Genomic DNA, 19,919 nt, shown 5'->3' on the forward strand with positions numbered 1-19,919 from the left:
AGTTCCAGCTGTAATCAGAGTGATCCTGTGTATCTTTCCCCTTCTTTGTATATATCAATTTATGAATTTCCAGGACCAGGACAATTAGGAAAAACTCAAAAGCGTGGGCTCTGAGGGCGACATAAGCCGCTCACTACGTTAATTTTGGAAGCAGGCCTAATAGAATTTGCCACAGGAAATAAGGAACAAACCTAGCAAGGGACAACTCTTCAAGCATCTTTAAAATTTTAGTAGGTATGTAAAAACACGAAAACTAGACTGGTTGAGCGTGTCAACACCACACAGACCTAGCAACTGAGCTTCTAACTGTGCCTCGGACAGTTCTCCAAAATGAGAAAAGTAACATTATCTGACCAATTTCTTCCCCAAGGCCAACCACCGTGTCCTCAACACAGTCCTCTCGCCTCTACAGCTAAGGTTGGATTCCGCCTCCCCGCGGCTGTCCTCAGCCCCTAGATCTCCTCCAGGTCCTCCCCTGTGGGGGACCCAGGATTGGTGGCTCTGCAACCTCGAAGCCACCAGGAGTGGTGGGAGGGGGGACACACAGGTGAAGTGGGGCTGAGTGACGGACACGCGCCTGGAAGCCCGGGACGGCCCCCCAGATTTCGCTACGCAGGCATTCCAGCTCTAGAGGACTCTTGCAGCAACAGACCAGCACCCTCGCTCAGGTCTCCGACTCCCCAGTGACCCCTGCCCGCGTAATGGGCCCGCCGCGCCGGGCGCGCCTGGGGGGCGGAGCCTTGCGGTGAGGTCCGGCTGCCGCAGCGCCGCCCTGCGCGAGGCGGTACTGCCGCGGCGGAGGGATACCGCGCACCGTATATATATCGCGGCACACAGGCTCGCGCTACGGCAGTGGTGCTGGGAGTCTCGTGTCCGTGGTGCCGTTACTCGAAGTCGGGCGGCGGCTGAGGCTCAGCGCACAACGCAGGTAGCGCGTTAGCAGCAGCAGAAGCGGAGGCACCTCGGCGGTCACAGCCCCTGCGCTGGTGCAGCCACCCTCGCCTGCTCCGTTCTTCCTTCCTTCGCTCGCACCATGGTAGGTTGGGATCGGCAGTGGCAGACGTAGCAGCTGCCCGAGCTTTCTGAACAGATTTGTAGTTGAGTCTTGGGGTCTCCCCCTTTTCCTGGTTGAGGTTACCCCCTACCCCATTTTGCCAGGTGTTACGCAGCAGCTGCAGTGAAAGGGGATGTATTTTCGGGTTTGCATCTCCGCTCTGGCTGCCAGAGAACCTCCTCTGAGTTTTGGGCGCCTCTGGGGCTGGACTCTACAGTGGGCTGTGCGCGGGCTGGAGCCGCTGCCACAGCTGCACCGGGGCCTTCCGCATCCACCCCCTCCGCCAGCCCCGCACCCACTGCATCCAACGCGCCGCACCCGGGCTGCCTGCAGCGCAGCGCCTCGGCCGGGGCCAGCGGGGCGGGGGAGCCGGGCGGGGCAGGCCGCGACGTCCCGGTAGTCAGTCCCCGACCGCGGAGAATGAATGGGTCGCGGCGAGCCGGGAGACGTACAGGGCTTGGACCGCGGCCTCGGGGTGTCCTCAGCCACCTTCAGACCCCCTGACCAGCCCAGTCGGGAGTCCCCCCTCGCTTGCGGTCCCCTCCTTCCTCCCGGGGGGCGCGGCGCGGGCGTGAGCTGGGAAGGAAGGAGCCGGGGAAGGGTGGGGTTGGGGGCAGGAAGGCGAAGGCTGGGGGGCGGAGAGGGCGGAAGCGGCCGCCCTGCGCCCGGGCGGGGCCCCGCAGGGTGGCCGCGCGCGTGGCTGGGCCGTGCGACCTCGGTCCCCCTCCCGGTGCCGCGCGAGACGGGCGCGATCGCTCGTGTCCGCGGGGAGGCCCCTTCCCGCGGGAGGTGCTCGGCTCGCGCTAATTGGGGCGGCAGGGCGGGGGAGGAGAGAGTTGGCGCGCTCCTCGGTTTCCATTAGAGACGCAAAGTTTCTGCTGGGGAGGAGGCGGCGGCAGGCTCAGTGCCTGGGGGAGCAGGAGCGGTGGGAGGTGCTGGAGATAGGCAGCACCACGGTCCTGGGGCCCCTTTGGGTCTTCACCCTAGTGCGGCCCCTCGCCCGGCATGCCCCTTGTCTCTCGCTGCTCCCTGGGCGGCAGGGAGATGCCCATCTGTACGTTTCCGCTTTCTCTGCCGCCTCTGGATTGCCAGATGCGAATATGTGGTTGGCCGTGTGCGTGTGCCGTAGCCCCCTTCTCCCTCGCCAGGCAGAGCTGACATCACCAGCAGCACCTTCAGCCCTGGCAAGGTGGCTAGGTCGTTCTCGGCAGGTTCTGGAACGCCTTTGACCCAAAGCCAGAATGACTTGGGGTTGAGGTGGGGGAGTCGTTGTCCCGAAGGTAGATGCACTTGACAGGCCTCTAGTCAGAGAATTTTCCCGAGGAGGTGGAACTCCTCTCCTTGGTGAGCTGGTTTCTCCTACGAGGTGTGACAGTGCTTCCTGTCGTGCAAGACTGACATGGCGAGCATTACATAAATCGTGTCTCCATTTGCCTTAAAAGTAGCTTCCAGTAATGGATAGAAGGGAAGACCCACTTAGAATTTAAAAAGTAGAAGTTCGTTCTCTCCCAAATCGATAATTAACTGAGTTGCCACGGAAAAGAAATGAGCTCCAGTGCCATCGGATTTCTCTTGGGGTTTATTTTGTAACTGGCTTTATTAAAGCATATATTCTCCTGGCTAGAGGCACAGGTTCAGAGGTGCAAAAACTAAATATTAATGCAAATGAAAACCACCTTTGTGGCCATTTAGTACCTAGAACATGGAAATACCGAGTATTGGCATTAAAGCAGAGTCCCTGTCAATCTTAAGGTGGGCAGGATTAATACCAGGAAATGATAATAGTTACTCCTGTACACGAGGAAAGGGGTAACGTATCGCCTCATAATTGTGGTGGTTTCTGTGTGCTTCATTTTTGCAGTTTTGTAACAGTCCTAGGATTCAGTCTTTCTCTAGCTTTAGAATCATAGGATAATTTGACTGAAAGGTATTAGCCATTGTAAATGGTAGGCTTTTAGCAAATAACTGCCTAATTTAAATGATTGGAAAGCATTTATTATACTGAAATGAAACCTGGATTGGTAACCCATTACTGTATATTTTTCTACTTAATTGTTTCTCATAAAATGGGTATAAAAGCCTGTTAATCCAACCCAATACCATTATGTAACGCCAGTGTGGAGATTTTGGAGGGCCCAAAGCTATGCGCAAGGTGCACTAAAAAGCCTGCCCCTGGACAGGATCCTGGTCCTGGCTGCCTTCTTGTCCGCGGCATTGGGCTGGGTCTCTTGGATGAAATCAGCAACCGCAGTGTTTATGGCGCAGTAGGTGGCGCTCTTCCTTCTCTGCCTGCTGCTGCAGCTGCTGCTGAGGGTACTTTAACCACTAGAGGCGCCATTTCCCACATGCGACTGACTGGTTTCTTTGCAGTGCTTAGCGCAAGCCGCAGGCCAAGCAAGCCAAGCAAGCCGCAGGCCAAAGAAATGAAGCCAGCAGAGGCTGTCACTTCGTTGTCACCCTTTATTGTTAAGCTAGCTTGAACAGTTTTCCTTTATTGAAGTAACTGCGACTAAATGCCAGTACTAATGAATTCAGCACACTTTTAAAATACTGATTAGGAAGAAAAGCCCCACAATTTTAAAGTATAATTAGGAAAGCTAGGTTATTATCAACCAAACTTGTCTAGATTAAATTATGATCTTTTCTTTCTCTGTGTAGGCTGATCAGCTGACTGAAGAGCAGATTGCTGGTAAGTTGAAGACTCTGGAGAGTCCCCAGGAAACTGGGACTAGGCTCTGCTTTGGCCTTGTGTCTCCTCTCTTGTCCCTCCCATCTACAATCTGTGTGGTTTTCTAAGAATTCTTAAGCAGCAACAGTGAGGTCAGGTATTTTAGGGATGACATGGAATGGACTCTGCTATGCCTGTCACACTCGGGTGTGCATAGCTGTGCTGTAGAATGAGATCCACCGAAGCCGCTACTCTGAAATAGACTTCATAGTTCTTAGGCCATAAATCTTTTAGTAATCGACCAGGAAAACTCCTAAAACACATGGAAAAGGTAAACATTAGAGTTGTAATAATTGGAAAGTGAGACATCAAATTGGGTTTTGTTTTGAGATGGATGTCTCATACTGTAGTGCCGGTTATTCTGGAACTTGCTATGTAGACCAGGCTAGATTTGAACTTAGAAGATCTGTAGTTTGCCTCCAGAGTGCCACCATGCCCAGCAACTCACCTTAATGTATTGCTCACTGGGCAAGGACATTCGCTGCTCTTTGCAGAGGACTCAGGTTAGGGTCCCAAGACCCATATGGAAATTTGCAGTGGCTTATAACTAGTTCCAAGGGGTCCAATGCTGCCCTACCCTCTGCAGACAGCAGGAGCGAATGTGGTATACATAAAGACACATATACAGGGGATGCAGGCAAGTACTATACATAAATTAATAAAAAAGTTTCTGTTTAGGACTTCTGAAAAAATGTCCTGAGTGTGACAGAGAAAGAGTGTGGTGACTGCCTGGGAATGCATGTTTCTAGTAACCATGTTGCTATGAAACAAGCTCACTGTGGCTATAAAAGTGCAGCATGAAAGGACTCTCTTGAAGGGACTTTATTGTACCTGGTAAATCGGCAGTCTCAGATTACACTTAGTGACCAATTTAAGTATGTTCAAGCTAGTTTTCTTAAAAAGTAGGATATTGTGACTTTATTGAGCCTGGTCACTAGTGTTTGTTTTCTGGGCTACTATGTGTTAGCCAGACCAACAGGTCTATTGTGATCATTATTTCAGTAGGTTGAGGCCAGATGGGTTCTGGCAACTCAGACAGCTTGTTGTGGCAAGCCCCAGTGAAGTGTGTGTCACAACAGTGTTGATTCTAAAGAGTCAACTTCTCTTTTCAGAATTCAAGGAAGCTTTCTCCCTATTCGATAAAGATGGTGACGGCACCATCACAACCAAGGAACTGGGGACCGTCATGCGGTCACTGGGTCAGAACCCAACAGAAGCCGAGCTGCAGGATATGATCAACGAAGTGGATGCTGATGGTAAGGGCTTTAGAACTGAGTGAGCACCAGGGATATTGTGTAGTTCAAGTTCAGACTCATTACAGAATGAATAAGGTCCCTAGAGCAAAGCTGTGTGCAGAGTCACTTTCTCTGGTTGCCTCAGCCTCCTGACATTAGAATAGAAGACTGTAGGCCTGCCTGTCAGGTCGCTCTGCTGGCTGCCGTAGTCTAGAGCATTTCCTGGATTGGTTCACTATTGTTCTTTTCTGCTTACTGAGAGCTACAGCCCAGTCTTTTATCAGCTGCCTGCTGAGGCTGCACCAAATCCTGTGTGGGAAGTAAAAACAACTTGCTGGAGAACCTGCTTCTTAAAGGAGCTGTTGTTTCTCAAAGGAGGAAGAGCCCGAGGGCACTGGGTGGAGGGAGCACCCCTCAACTTTAGTAGAGTCTGAAGACTATAAGGAATCTGTGGAATCTTAGAAGGGAAGCTGTGCAAGGCTCGGGCCAGCAAAGCCAGCAGCTTCCCCATGACATTGACTGTTCCTCCTCTAGATTACAAACTTACTGCTCCTATTTGTCAGTGAACTGGTTTGGAGGCACCCTCTCCCCTAATTGAAAAGTCACATATATGTAGGAATGATAAGTTTTAAAGGAGCTAAGAAGGTACAATATGAACCTAAGGTGTGCTTTCTAGACAGTTGCTGTGAGAGGAGCCATTTGGGAAAATATGGCGCCATTAAGTGTCGTGATGGACTTGGGTTTTGTGTGCACATTGAAAGACTTGTAAAGGTTCTGCTCCTCCTCGGTGCTGCTTCTGGTGACAGAGTTGATCCTCTGTACGCAGCATGGGCTGGGCCTTTCCTGTTGTATGTAAATCCTGGGAGGCCAGGCTCAGTAGGGAGCGTGCATTTGACTATCATATCATATGGAACAGTTGGAGAGGTTGAATAAAGCCTTGTTTTGATACCAAAAGCTATCTTCTCATGCTTATAGATAACACTTAGTTGTTTGTTTTTGTCTTACATGAATAGAGAATCTTTGATGGTGTGTTCACGTATATTGGTATGTCACTGTGGGGATTGAACCGAGGGCATGAAGCCATCCATACACAGTAGCCTTGGCAGTTACTTGTTTTAAATGTTCTGGTGAAAATGAATTGTAAATAACTACTGGTTTTTGTTTTTTTCCTAATTTTATTTTTGATTTGAAGCTAGTGTTAATGTGGGATTTGTCTTTGGGAGTATTTATCCCTTAGCTTAGAGGAGTCACTGAGAATATTGGCTTTTGAGTGGATTCCTCTGACAGTTTCTTGAACATGAATGATCCTAAACTGAAAATGGTTTCTGAGCTTTTTTTCCCCCTTCATTGGGGGTTTAGGAGCAAGGGTGAGTGAGTGCTTAGCGTATAAGAGCCCTGGGTTCAATCCTCAGTACCAAAAAAGGCCATGTTGGGTAGGGACATGGCTAGAAAGGACTAGGGCTGGAAGTGCACCTGGAGAGGACTAGGGAGACTGGCCAGGGGGTAGCGAGGTGTTTTCTTCTCTCATCTTTTTCCCCTAAAACATTTTGTACATCACTAGGGCATTATTAGTCAGGCCCGAGGCGTCTCCCTGGACAGGCAGTTGCACGCTTCCTTTTTCTTTGCCCTGCCTCATCTGTTTTCATAGTTGAGAGTTCAGGTGCAGCTTCCTGTGCACCTGTAGGTGCTCTGGGCACCGCCTAGCAGTGGAGTCACGTGATGTTGTTGCTCTGGGAGATGTTGGAGCATTTTGGCTAAAGAGGGTTAACCTAAGAAGAGCAGTAGTTTATCATTCTGGTTGGCACTTGAGTCCTAGCAGATGCGGGGACATCCCATACCGTGGCTCTAAGATTATGGCTACACAGGAGAGTCAGGTGGTCCTTACCCTGCGTGACTGTTTCTCTTCTCATTAAAGGCAATGGCACCATTGACTTCCCAGAGTTCTTGACTATGATGGCTAGAAAAATGAAAGACACAGATAGCGAAGAAGAGATCCGCGAGGCCTTCCGAGTGTTTGACAAGGTAATCTTGCACACTGGCCTTGGAGAGGTGCACATGGTGCCCTGTGCTGGCACGGCTGAAAGTTGCACCTGTTGGCTGGTTAGAGTTGGCCTGAGTGTCTGACTCCTGTAAGGGGCAGTATTGGCCTGGCTGAGGTGAGGTCCAGCAGAGAGAAACACTGAATTGACTGTCCCCATCTTTGTTCTGTTTGGTGTCTGTCTGCTTTTGAAAAACCGTCTGCGTTCTGTATTTGATAACTGGTGGGGTCTGGGGATGGGGGAGGGTTGGGGTACAGAGTTGGCATTACTCTGGGAGGAAGAAGAGTAAGTTCATTCAGAGAGATTGTCCTCTTAAAACCGCCATCCCCCAGTGCCTTGTAACGTCATTGCTTGTTCACAGGATGGGAATGGTTACATCAGTGCGGCAGAACTGCGCCACGTCATGACAAACTTAGGAGAAAAGCTAACAGATGAAGAAGTAGATGAAATGATCAGAGAAGCAGATATTGATGGCGACGGACAAGTCAACTATGAAGGTAAAGGCTAAGTGTAGTCTTCAGCCTGGTTTTCAGTAGCCCTGAGGTCTGTTACATCAGGTCAGCGCCTGCTGTGGATGGTCACCAGTTGTGCTGTACACAGTAGATGTGTTGGCCACAGCTGCTTTTGAAGATACTGAAATGTTATGATTATTTGTCTTTTCAGAATTCGTACAGATGATGACTGCAAAATGAAGACCTACTTTCAACTACTTTTCCCCCTCTAGAAGAATCAAATTGAAATCTTTTACTTACCTCTTACAAAAAAAAGAAAAAAAAAGAAAAAGTTCATTTCTTCATTCTGTTTGTATCTAGCGAAGCTGAATGTCAGAAGCCCCTCTGTCCACACACAAAGTCTGCATGTATTGGTCGGTGGTCCTGCCCCTAAAGTCAAGCCCCTACATCAGTTTTACAGTATAAATACTCGTACTACCTTATAAGGAAGCACTTAGTGGACTCCTTAAAGTTCCATTTGCTAATGATTAATACACTGTTTGGGCTGGCCAGTTTCTCATGCATGCAGCTTGATGATTGAGCACAGTCAGGCATTTGTATTAAAACTGAAAAATGGAAAAAACAAATTCAAAATCTCAGATGGCTTCTAGTTCAATCTGTTCAGATAAATTGTCAGCAGCCAGTTTACTGCAAGCAAACATTTAAAATTGGTTTACCTCAGGATGATTGATGTGCAGAGAATGGGGGAAGGCTAAACTCTGAGACACAGCCCCAGAAGTAGGACAGTCCTCATCAAGTGCCCCAGTCCCATGGTGACAGTGACACCCTGGTGGCGAGCCCGAGTGTGATGGTTCATTGCTGTGCGCATTGCATTGGAGTGACTGAACAACAAGGCTGTCACCAAATCCCACACATTTTATTAAGAAATGTTTCCTAAGGGAGCATTTTTGGACTGTGTTTTAAAACCTAGTGAACCATGACTCGGAGCCAGCAGAGTAGGCTGTGTCTGTGGACTTGAGCACACCATCAACATTGCTGTTCAGGAAATGATAATTTACGTCCATTCCAAGTTGTAAATGCTAGTCTTTTATTTTTTTTTTTCCAATAAAAAGACCATTAACTTAAAAGTGGTGTTAAATGCTTTGTAAAGCTGAGATTGGAAGGGGGACAAGGCCAAGGCCGCTGGAGGGGAGGTCAGCATACACAGAGACACGCAACATCCAGTGCAAGCTGGATTTCCCACCAGGTTCTCTAGCCACAACTCCTGAAACCAGACAGACTCGGAGTTCTTTGCCGTCTATGACCACGTAAGTCTTGTTATTTTCTGTGTTGTGTGCACATGCGCAGATCACAGTCAGGTGATGTTCAGACTAGAGCCCTGGTGAGAGAAGGCGTCTCCAGCGTACAGTTAGGATGTCTTGGCTGTGCTGCTGCTGACCTGTTGTAACTACATGAGGCCATCTGTGCGGGAGACATGATTTAGTGTGTCTGTATTCCTATACTCACTGTGTATGGCAAAAGCAGGCCAGACAAAGACACTACCTTTGATTCAGTTTGTAATTTATGGTTATACTTATCTTTAGCCGCTATACTTCTTTATTATTATTATTTAACTGCCTTTTCTCCCCGTTAAGTACAGTTAGTGCATAACACTGTAGCTTGAGAGCAAAGAAACGAAACAATATCCCAGAATGAATTTCCTGTCTAATTACAAACCTGTAACCAAAACGTAGACCTGCTGGTACTGGTCCCTTCCAAGGCACTGGTCTACTTAAAAAGCCCCCCTTAGAAGTGTGTTGCATTTAAAAAACAAGGGCCTTATACATTTTTCAGGGTGTTAACTGGTTGTATCTGACTAGCAAGGAGCTTTGGCTTCCAAGTTCGGGGGTGTCGGAGCTGCAGGCTTCTAGCAAGGCAATGAGAAGCCCTTGGCAACCACGTGGGTGCACTCGGGGCTAACCTCTAGATCCCTGGTTGCTCCCTCTCCTGCTCCCTGTCTTTCTGGCGTTTTGTAGCTCCTTAGATTTTTTTTTTTTTTTTTTCTGCCAGAGGGATGGGTCCGAGCAGTAGAGAGGAAGACATTGCCTGAGCACCTCTGCTCATCCTTGGACTGGGTGGTTGGCACAGGCTGATGACTTTGACTTTGGTATCTGAATCGTTAGGTATTCCCTCCTGGTAGAGAGGACTGGGGGAGGGGGGGTTCCAGGTGTGAAGAAGTGAATGGCAGTGGATATGTCTTGTAAGAGGATTAAATCACCCAGTTGATGACCCGGTCTCAGGCTTGTCTGTAACCTCTTGGTGATTTCAAAGGGGTTTGGAGGTGACTTTTTAAAAAATTGCCTCCTATCTTTTACCAAGTCTGTAGAAGCTGGGTAGATGATGCTTTAACAGCCCATAGCCTGTCCTAAAAGCTTACCTCCAAAACAGGATTCTTGTGTAACTAGGAATCCTGCATGAGAACCAGAAACCCTAACCTCCGAGGAATGTGAAGCTGGGGTTTGGAACTGTAGGAGGCAGAGTCGTCCCCCCCCCCCCCACTTCAGCCTTCTGGCATCCTGGGGCACAGGCAGCCCAGGGCTTGGTGTTGGCAGTTTGAGTTCGTGAGATAGAAAGAGTGGGGTGTCAAGGCAGTACCCCTGAGGTCAGATAACACTTTCCTGTAAACTGTCCCTCACTTATAACTACTCTATAAATATATACATATATTTATATAAATATATATATATAAAGTGACTAGTTAACTGGCATCCTGCTTTAGCCTGAGACTTGCCCTAAGAAACTGCTGAGCCCTTGGCACACCTCTACATAGTGTGTTTTCTGTCTGTTGGGGGGAGCTGTTGAACAAGGCAAACATCTTGATAGTTCAGATGGGCTTTAATGTACTGTTGCCAGGGAAGGCTTTTTCTGATTTTTTGACAAATTTTTGCACACTTTAATTGGTGTCTTTGAGCAACTTAAACACATTGAAGATGAGCTATTGTACATATTTTTATATTCTCTTTATAAGTGCATGTCCAACTTGTAACTATATTGTAAGGAATGGCTGCCCGGTAGGCCTAGTGTTATGTCACACAAGAGGAATAGCATCTATCATTCGCCCCTCAGCATCCTGGGAACTTCTTCTTGAATGAAGACTGTAAATTTGGTCAAGTCAACTCTTAGTTCAGTTATCTTAATCATTTGAATGATTTATTGTGTGTCCTATGTGTATTTCTCTTTGGCAGCGACCAGAGTTACACTGATGTGTCCCAACTGACCCACTCAGCTGGCGGTCACCTACTTAATTTTTTTCAATACCCCTTGAAGTTGTCCGGTAGAAGTCAGATTATTTGCCATCTATCCCTTTGAGTAAGAAATCAGGGATGTGTGCTCCTCCCCTATATCGACGATGTTCATTAAAACACCTATAGCAAGGATGGTGGTGGTCCTTCTGTTACCGAAGTCACCCTTCACTGTGGCTGTTTGACAAAGAGTTGTACTTGGACGTTGTGTAAATCTTGAGATAAACTGTTTTGGAGATTTAACCACCTCTCTGACGGGGGACCAACTCTATGGAAATTGTAAATAAGTTTTATTTATAAACCTGGCACTGTATTCAATAAACATTTCTGCAGCCTTTCATCTCTTAACTGTGAACTGTGTAGGTTTTTAGCTCTTATAGCTTCCAGTTCCCTTTGCGGTATACGAGACAAACCTTCCTGCCCTCAAGTAGAATCCCCAGGACCTATCTATCTAGCAGGTGAGAGTGTGGAGCTGGAGATAGCAGGGGCAACAGAGGGCCTATGTAGTCTATTCTAGCATTAAGTAGTTTGGAGGTTACCCAATCTCCAATACCACCTTGACTTTGAGAAATGTATTTTTAAGCTGGCTGTGGTAAAGCAGAGACAAATGGATCTCTTGAGTTTAAGGCCAGCTGGTCTTACTGGAGTTCCAAGTCAGCTAAGGCTGCATATGGAAACTCAGAACAAACAAACATAAAAAGAAACTAAAGAAATGGACATTTCAGGTGGCAGGATGGAGGTGTAGTTCAGTTGGTAGAGTTCTTGTTCACCATACACGAAGCCTAGGTGTTACACTTGGCACCGGACATCCTAAGCTGGATGTGATGACGCACGTGTGTAAGCTCGACACTCTGAACGTTGGAGAGGTAGAGGTAGGAGGACTAGAAATTCAAGAACATCTGCAGCGACACAGTTCCTGTACTTACTGTACCTTCAGAGAGATTTTATCCAAACCCCCTCTTCCCCTTGTTAACTTTCCTATTCTTGCAGAATGCAGGGAGGACTAGAAGGGGGAGGGGTGTTGGGGATCAGAATGAGCCCCTACTTGGCTAGAAGAAAGCTGTATCCTTAGAGGCCCTCTCGTGCACACAAACTACAGCAGAGGTCCACCTGGGATTTTAGGGCTGTGCTCAGATTTGTCCCTGGGTAGCGTCGGGCAGGTTCCCTACCGTCTTGGCCTGAAAATAAGATTAGACCAGAACCCGTGTCTGTGGCTTTCAGGGATTCTGCCCAAAGCTGGTTTGGCATCATTGCTTGGTGTCTAAATCAATCGAAATTGAAGCCTAAAGAATAAGAAGTCCCATAGGAATTGCTGTGTCCTTTGAAATGACAATGGGACTTCAGCATTCTCAGTAGCTCCATCTGGGTGGGTAGAATGGAGGGTAAGCTTACCGTTAGGACTATGAAAGGTTGGGAAAGTGGAGAAGAGACTTCCATTCTCCCAGAACAGAACCGGGGCCACCACTGAGCCTGTAAGAGGCTGGGTCCAACTGACCCTGCATTTGGTTTGTCAGTGGCTCTAGCAGGGAAACAACAAAAAACCCAAGCACATACACATGACCGATCTGAAGAGAACTGTCTTGGGCACCCAGTGACTCAGGATGTCTTAGAAGGGGAGAAAGCAAAGCTTTTTATAGTTGCTGCTTTCCTTTGACTGCCCTCCACTCACTGCCTGGCAGAGTGGGGAGAGCCAGCTCATGCGGCAGAGCCACACCCCAAAACTGAACTGCATAGTTCCGAGGCTGGTTTGGCCAGTTTCCCAATCTTGACAGTCTGAACTTGGGGCTGCGGGTGGGAGGAGGCCAGTCCCCCTCATAAGCATGGCTCGCTGTATGTGTCAGCAGCCTTTGGGCTGAGTGTGAATTGACTCTTTCCCAGAGTATCTCAGCATCTTAACATTTTATCACCAGGCTTACAAGGACCAAAGAGAAAACCTCGTCTCCTTTGATGACCCTTAACAGTTTTATTTATATCTGTGTGTTTGTATATGCACGTGCACATGCATATGCATGATTTTGTGTGTGTGTGTGTGTGTGTGTGTGTGTGTGTGTGTGTGTGTAGATGCACATGCATACAGTGCATACAAGTAGAGATCAGAGGACAATCTATGGGGTTGGTTTTCTCTTTCTCTGTGTGAGCTCCAGGTTTGGAAACTTTGCCAAGCTTCCCCAGCAAGTACCTTTATCAGTTTAGCCATCTCACAGCCCCTCCCCCTGCCCCCATGAGTTCTCAAGGATTTTATTAGAATGTAATCTGTCTGGGTTTTGTAGAAACATGCAGAGTTTGACTTTAAACTAATATTCTTTCCCTTTATAAGTTTTAGTATACTCATTAAACTGCAATATTTCTCTGTAGTTACTCATTTAGTAATAAGTCAGATTGATTATTATTATTATTAAAAGGAATTGGGGGAAATATATAGCATGGTGGAACACATGCTTGACTTGTATGAGGAGGCCCTGTAAAGGATCCACACTGTATTGTGACACGGTGGCACGTGTCAGCAATGGCCGCACACAGAAGGCAGAGGCAGGAAGCTCAGGAGTTGCAAGCCACACATATAGTTTGAGGACAGCCTGGGCTACAGTGGAACCTGTTGGAACACAAAACAATGACCAGTGCGACTGCAGGAGAAATACCTGTTAAGAACACACATTGCTCTTGCCAAGGACCTGAGTTTGGTTCTCAACACCCACATCAGCACAGCTGTGGGGACCCAGTGTGTCTGCACATGGATGCACATACCCACTGAAAGGAAAAGTCTCTGCTCAGGATGCCCAAGACCAAGTTCTCAGCTCAAAGGAGATGTATTTGCCCCAGAGAGGCAAAGGGTAGGGAATAAGAGACAAGGACAGGAGATAGAAGAAATCAAGGAAGAAGGGGAAGGAAACAAGGGAGAGAGGCAGGGAACAGACAAAGAACTGCCTTTGGGTAGAGAGGAGATTACCATGGCACAGGGCAAGTGGCGGTTACTAAAGGAGAAGGGGGAAACCTGCGTTAGGATGAGGTGTTTAATTTTATCTGGGCATGTTAATTAGGTGAGCCAAAGGGTGGGGGTTGATTGCTGAACCTTGGCAGTCAGCCTCAGAAGGAGGAAGTGGCCAAATAAGGAATAGAGCTTGGGGGCCAGCTGCAGGAATAGATAAGCCAACAGGCTTTTATCCAGGTAGAGGGAACTGGGGAGGAGGGCAAGGCCTGCCAGAGCCCTGTCATGTGCTCCAGTGTCCCTTCACACACCCCCATGTACACATAATGAAAAATAAAATACAGTGGCGGGTGTACTCAGGAGGCACAGGCAGGCAGATTTCTGTGAGTTCAAGGCCAGCCTGTTCTACAGCATGAGTTCCAGGACAACGGGGGCTAAACAGCGAAACCCTGTCTTGAAAAATCAAAAAGAAAAAAAAAATCTTGAAGTGAACCAAGAACATTATAAAAGGTACTGTTAGAGAGATGACTTATTCCAAGTATGAGGGCCTGAGTTGAGTTTGGATTTCTGACACCCATGTATAAAGCCGGGCACAGCAATGCAATAATCACAGCCAAGAAAGGCAGAGACAGGTAGATTCCTAGAGTTGCTGGCCAACGAGCTTAGTCCAGTCAGTAACCTCAAGGGACCTCCATGGTCTGTGAAGGACCCTACACACACACACACACACACACACACACACACACACACACACACACGAAGGAGCCTGGTGAAGTGGCTCTGGTAAAGGACTCTGCCATGTAGAACCAGGCAACCTGAGTTTGGCTTCTGGAAATCACGGCAGAGAGATTTGACCTCTGGAGGTTGTCCTCTGACTTTTAGATGTGAGCCATGACACATCCATTCACACAAATGACATTGTAGCTAAAGGTACTTATTAAGTCAAATCTCCTGCCAACACAAATGTCCGTATCTGATGGTGTTCAAACTTTTTGGATTGTTTCCAATGACAAGGAACTTAACCCTAGGTTATCCTTCCTTATTTTCTAAAAGCATTCTTCTGAGTCCAGAAGAAATTCTCTTGTGTAAAACCTGTAACATCAGCTAGATATGATAGTACACTCTGATAATCACAGCTGTTGGGAGGTAGAAACAGAGACTTAGGAGTACAAGGCTATCCCTGGCTTCATATCAAGTTTGAGGCCAGCTCAGGCTACAATAGACCTTACCTTCCAACTATGTCAAATCACCCACTACCTTATAAACAGTCATGATTACTTTGTCTTTCCTTCCAGAATCTTTTTTGGCCATATAGATTCAGAGATACAGTTTACATATTGGGGGATGCCTTAGTTTCTTTCCTTGCTGCTATGATAAAATACCTTGACAGAAGCAACTTAAGGGAGAAAGGATTTATTTTGGCTCACAGTTTAAGGGTGCAGTCCTTCATGGTGAGGGAACCAAGGGATTAGGAACTTGAAACATAGGGCATTCACAGTCAGAAACAGAGAGCTGTGAGTGTATGCTATGGCTCAATGCCCCTTCTCTATCTACACAGTCCAAAGTCCCAGCCTAGGGTTTGGTGCCACCCATAGTGGCCTTTCAACTTAACATAAGCCAATTCCCAACAGGAATGCCCAGACATCCATTTCCCATGTGCTTCTAGATCCTATCAAGTTAACAACACCATGGCCATCAAAAAATCTTCATGCAGTTTTAAAAAAGAATTAAGTATTTAGTATTACAATTACATATATATATGCAGACAAACAGGTCTGTATTTGTGGCCTGCTTTCTCCACAGATATAAACTTTGGCCAGTGCCGTTTCTGTGCTCTAGTGTGTCCATCTGAGAAGTGGGAACACATTTTCCTCTCAAGGTGGCCACGAGAGTAAACGAGATGGTAGAATTTTCTGGCACAACAGCTCGCCCGTGGAAGATGTGTGAAAATCCTCTCATCCACACACTGTGAGTGAATCACCATAGAAAGAACGAGGCAGTTCGACAGCTGCTCTGGTTTAATCTGGTTTCTTGGGGTATAATAGCGAAAGTGTCCAGAGTTTAGTATTCTGGTACATACCCTGCCAAGCTTATGGAGAGAGTTGCTGAGCCTCCGGCACTAGGGGAGACCTGGGAACATCCGGCTCATTTTCTCAGTGGGTCCATCTGTAATATCTGCAGCATTTGGGGCATGTGAGGGTTTGGTACTATCAGAGGATGACAGAGTCACCTAAACCTAGAAGAGGCTGGGGTTTAGGCTTCTCCTTCCTCTGGAACATTCGCTCAGATGTCCCACCCCTGGGCAGAGACCAGCCTCTTTCTGCTCATTCTCTTTGGTAACTCCTGTGGTTCTATCAGACATTGACTAATTCTTGAGAGATGCTCATAGCTCCAAGCCTGAAGTGATGATTCTCTAGTGTGACTGGATGAATCCCAAACTTCTCTAGCACCATGGGAAGTGAAGCCATCTGCTCGAGTCTCACTGCCTGTCTTCTCTGCTAAAGTCTTGAAACTTCAGCTTTAAAAAAAAAAAAAAATCACCTGATTCCCTTCAATAGTCAAGCTTTTCGGATTCCAACTCAAGGTCAAACTCCTTGTGGGAAGCCCAGAAGTAGGCAGTGAGCCAAGAGTTGGCTAAATCATAGAGAGCTGCGATGCTTTGCAGGGAGGAGAAACTTGGTCTGGGCACAGCTGTTCAAACAAGGTAAATACTTTAACTCAGCTTGCCAAACACTTCTGGGGTTTTGCAGTCAGCCTAGCACCTGCAACCATGTGAGAATTCATCATGTACTTCCTTATCTGTTTCTTTTCTAGTGGAAGATCTATCTAATTAAAGGGAAGAGAGTCAGTGTGGTAGCTTGGGTGAGACCCCGCCCCCATAGGCTCATATGTCTGATAGAACTATTTGGGAAGGATCAGGGGGTATGGCCTTGTTGGAAGAGGTGCATCACTGGAGACTGACTTTAATGTTTCAACAGGCCAGGCCATTCTTAGACTTCACTCTACCTTTTGCTTATGAATCAAAGATCAGTTCTCAGTGACTGCTCCATGGCCAGGCTTGTCTGCTTGCCTGCTGCCATGCTACCTGCCATGATGTTCATGGACTCTACGACCCTCTGGAACCAAGAGTGTCAATTAAATGATTTTTTTAAAGTTGCCTTGGTCAGTGTTTGGTCAGCTCCTGCTTCCTGACCTGCTTGCATTCCAGACCTGACTTCCTTTGGTGATGAACAGCAATGTGGAAGTGTAAGCCGAATAAACCCTTTCCTCCACAACTTGCTTCTTGGTCATGATGTTTTGTGCAGGAATAGGAACCTTGACTAAGACACTCTCCAACAACCTTTTTGGTCATGGTGTTTCATTCTAGCAATAGAAACCCTAACTTAGATACACAGCAAGAGCCTGGCAGACAGCAGTGCCGAGAATAATATGGATGACAGAGGCGAACAATATTAACAACTGAGATAGAGATTATTTCTGTGATAATTTGGCTGGTTTTTTTGGACCTAACAATCTGCTTGAGGCTCAACTGAAAAGTTTTGGTCTAATTTCATTGGCAGAGGAGACTCCAAGGCAGCCTAGTATTGACTGAGCCACCTGGTGATTAGTGAAGATCTTATGAAGATCTACAGTAAAAAAAAAAAAAAAAAAAAAAGAGCAAGCAGAAGAAGAAGAAACACCAAGTCAACTTGAGGAGAAAAAGGGTCCAGAGAATGTAAGGATGGAACCAAGACTCGTGTTCAAAGACATGGGATGTTTAAAGAAAAAGCCTGATGTGAAATTAAATTGAATAATAAAATTGAATAATGGGGTTGTGCCCTCTGGGAAAGACCCCACCCAGCTAAGCTTTCAACTTGTAAAAAGGAAATGCTCTGGAATATTCTGCTCCTAAAGCAAAACAAATCTTATTTAAAAAAAAAAAAAATCAACAAATCAAAGCTCATGCAGAGTCTGTCCTAAGCAGGCAGCATTAAGTTAACAATATTGGCCATTTGGCTCTGGCTTTGGGGTCATGAAGGATAGATACAGATACATGAAGGATGATACAAAGGGGCTGTGGAATCTTTCTCCATGGTTAAGGAAAGCCATTGAGGCCAGGTGTGTGTGTGTGTGTTCCCCTGCATGGAAGTCTAGAGAAGCCATTGTATCAATCAGTAAAGGTGAGGCTTAAATTATATTGGAGACTTCAAGATGTTGGAGTAGCCAGAGCCATGGCGATGTCTGCAGTTAGGGAATGGGAACAGCCCACAAGAGAGAGTCAGCAAAGCTGGACGGTTGAGCCATCTAAGCTCTTTGATAGCAGACATGGAGTTAGAGGATTTGGAGTTTACCCTGCTGGGTTTTAGACTTGCTTTGACCCACCATTTCCTCCCTGTGTCCCTGTTCCTCCTTTTTGCTACGGTGTTGTATATTCAGCACCGTTGTATGCTGGGAGTGTGTAAATTGCCTTTTTTTTTTTTTCAGGAGGTAACAGTGAAGAGATTGTTGTGAGTCTCAAACGATACTTTGGGCTCTTAAACAGTCTTGAGACTGAAAGACTATGAGGAGTTTTGAACTTGGACTAAATTCATTTTGCATTGTGATGTGGCCACAAACCCGTCGGGGCCAGGAAGTAGAATGTAGTTTGAGTGGCCCCAGGCTCATCTGTTTCATGGAAATATTTGGGAAGTATTAGAAGGTGTGGTCTTGTTGGAGGCGGTGGGCCTACTAAGGGTGGGCTTTGAGATTTCAGAAGCCCACATCATTTCCAGTTAGCTATCTCTGTCTGTCTCTGTCTGTCTCTGTTGCAGGATTTTCCCTGTCCAATCACATTAGGGCAGTGGGAGGCCTGTGATTGGACAGAGAAAGGGGAGGTGGAGCTAAGAGTTGCAGAGAGAGGGAGCTGAGTAGGAGAAGAGCCAAGATGGCTTCAGATGTGTACCCGTGTGGGTACACATAGCCACCACAAGTAGCTATGATTTCACAAGGTTAGAAATATTGGGATAAAGCTTTATCATTATCAATTGGCTTTGAAATCATTGTGTTGGCATCTTGTAAATTGTGATATTATTGATACATAAATCTGATTGGTTAATTAAGCTTTAAGAGTTACGATTCTACCAGGGTTCTAGGTATTATGTTATCAAACCATGAGGTCGGTGGATCTATTTGATTACTGGAGTGTGGAACCTCCAATTACAGGGGATTCTAGCAGAGAGGAACTAGTGGCTCACGGGTCAAGCGAGTCAAATGCTGCGGGAGCGCACAGGAGCATGGTCCGGTCCCGCCGAGAGCTGGCAGATTCAATTTTTTTATTTTTCCCACAACACCTCTCTCTCTCTCTCTCTCTCTCTCTCTCTCTCTCTCTCTCTCTCTCTCTCTCTCCCTCTGCCTGCCTGCCTGCCTGCCTGCCTGCCTTGGCTCTGTCTTTCTCTCTCTCTTTGCCTGGTGCTTGTGAATCAAAGGTAAGTTCTTAGGTACTGTTCCAGAGTCATGCCTGTTTTCCTGCTGCCATGTTCCCTGACGCGATGGTCATGGATTCTACTGCCCTCTGGAGCTGTGATTCCCGATTAAATGCTTTCTTTTGTAAGTTGTCCAAGTCATGGTGTTTTGTCGTGGCAGTAAAAATGACTATGGCAGTGAGGGAATTGTATTCTTGTGATTTGTCCTCAGGTTTGAAGTTTACAATGTTCAAAGGTCTAAATTACTGTATTTCAAAATCCTGGAAGGCACGTCTCTATTGTTTAAGGAGCTTTGCTTTTTGTTTAATAGAAACAAAATTATTCAACCCAACTGAATGGGTCAATAAGAAATCCTAATGAAAATCTATAAGATGTTTAAGATTGAATGAAAGAAGTCTGCAGGGGCTGGAGAGATGGCTTAGTGGTTAAGAGCAGATTGCTCTTTCAGAGGTTCTGAGTTCACTTCCCAGCAATCACATGGTGGCTCACAACTATCTGTAATGAGATCTGATGCCCCATTACATCGGAATAGGTAATGAAATACATATTCTGAAGATAGCTACAGTGTACTCAAAAATAATTTTTAAAAAAAAAAAAAAAAAGAAGTCTACAGATCAAAACCCAGGTGCAAATAAAAAGTCAACAAAGACAATTCAGAATGGTAAGAAACAGTGTATTGTTTTGTCAGATATTGAAAGTGGGATTACAATATTCTCTAGCAACTCCTTTCCTAAGTAGATGTCTCAAAGAATTGACTGTGTAT

The 19,919-nt window shown here is 46.7% G+C and overlaps 1 protein-coding gene across 2 annotated transcripts; it reads left to right on the top strand.

Moving 5' to 3' along the window:
- Positions 1-754: 754 nt before the first annotated feature.
- Calm1 (calmodulin 1) lies at positions 755-11,144 on the top strand. Of its 2 annotated transcripts, none has more exons than NM_009790.5 (6): positions 755-1,036; positions 3,713-3,743; positions 4,895-5,038; positions 6,933-7,039; positions 7,418-7,553; positions 7,720-11,144. In NM_009790.5, the coding sequence occupies exons 1-6, from the start codon at positions 1,034-1,036 to the stop codon at positions 7,746-7,748; spliced, it is 450 nt and encodes a 149-aa protein (NP_033920.1). In that variant the 5' UTR covers positions 755-1,033; the 3' UTR covers positions 7,749-11,144. The 2 variants fall into 2 exon arrangements, with proteins under 2 accessions (NP_033920.1, NP_001300863.1); NM_001313934.1 differs by lacking the exon at positions 755-1,036 and adding an exon at positions 1,464-1,625.
- Positions 11,145-19,919: the final 8,775 nt, after the last annotated feature.

The sequence above is a fragment of the Mus musculus genome, chromosome 12, assembly GCF_000001635.26.
Source record: "Mus musculus strain C57BL/6J chromosome 12, GRCm38.p6 C57BL/6J".
Taxonomy (NCBI): Eukaryota; Metazoa; Chordata; class Mammalia; order Rodentia; family Muridae; genus Mus; species Mus musculus.

Bases quoted from the DNA above. Each gene is read 5' to 3' on its own strand.
- Calm1 (NM_001313934.1), top strand. From the start codon at position 1,479: ATGGGTCGCGGCGAGCCGGGAGACGTACAGGGCTTGGACCGCGGCCTC. The intron at 3,744-4,894 runs GTAAGTTGAAGA...TTCTCTTTTCAG, and splicing joins GACTGAAGAGCAGATTGCTG to AATTCAAGGAAGCTTTCTCC. The intron at 5,039-6,932 runs GTAAGGGCTTTA...TTCTCATTAAAG, and splicing joins CAACGAAGTGGATGCTGATG to GCAATGGCACCATTGACTTC.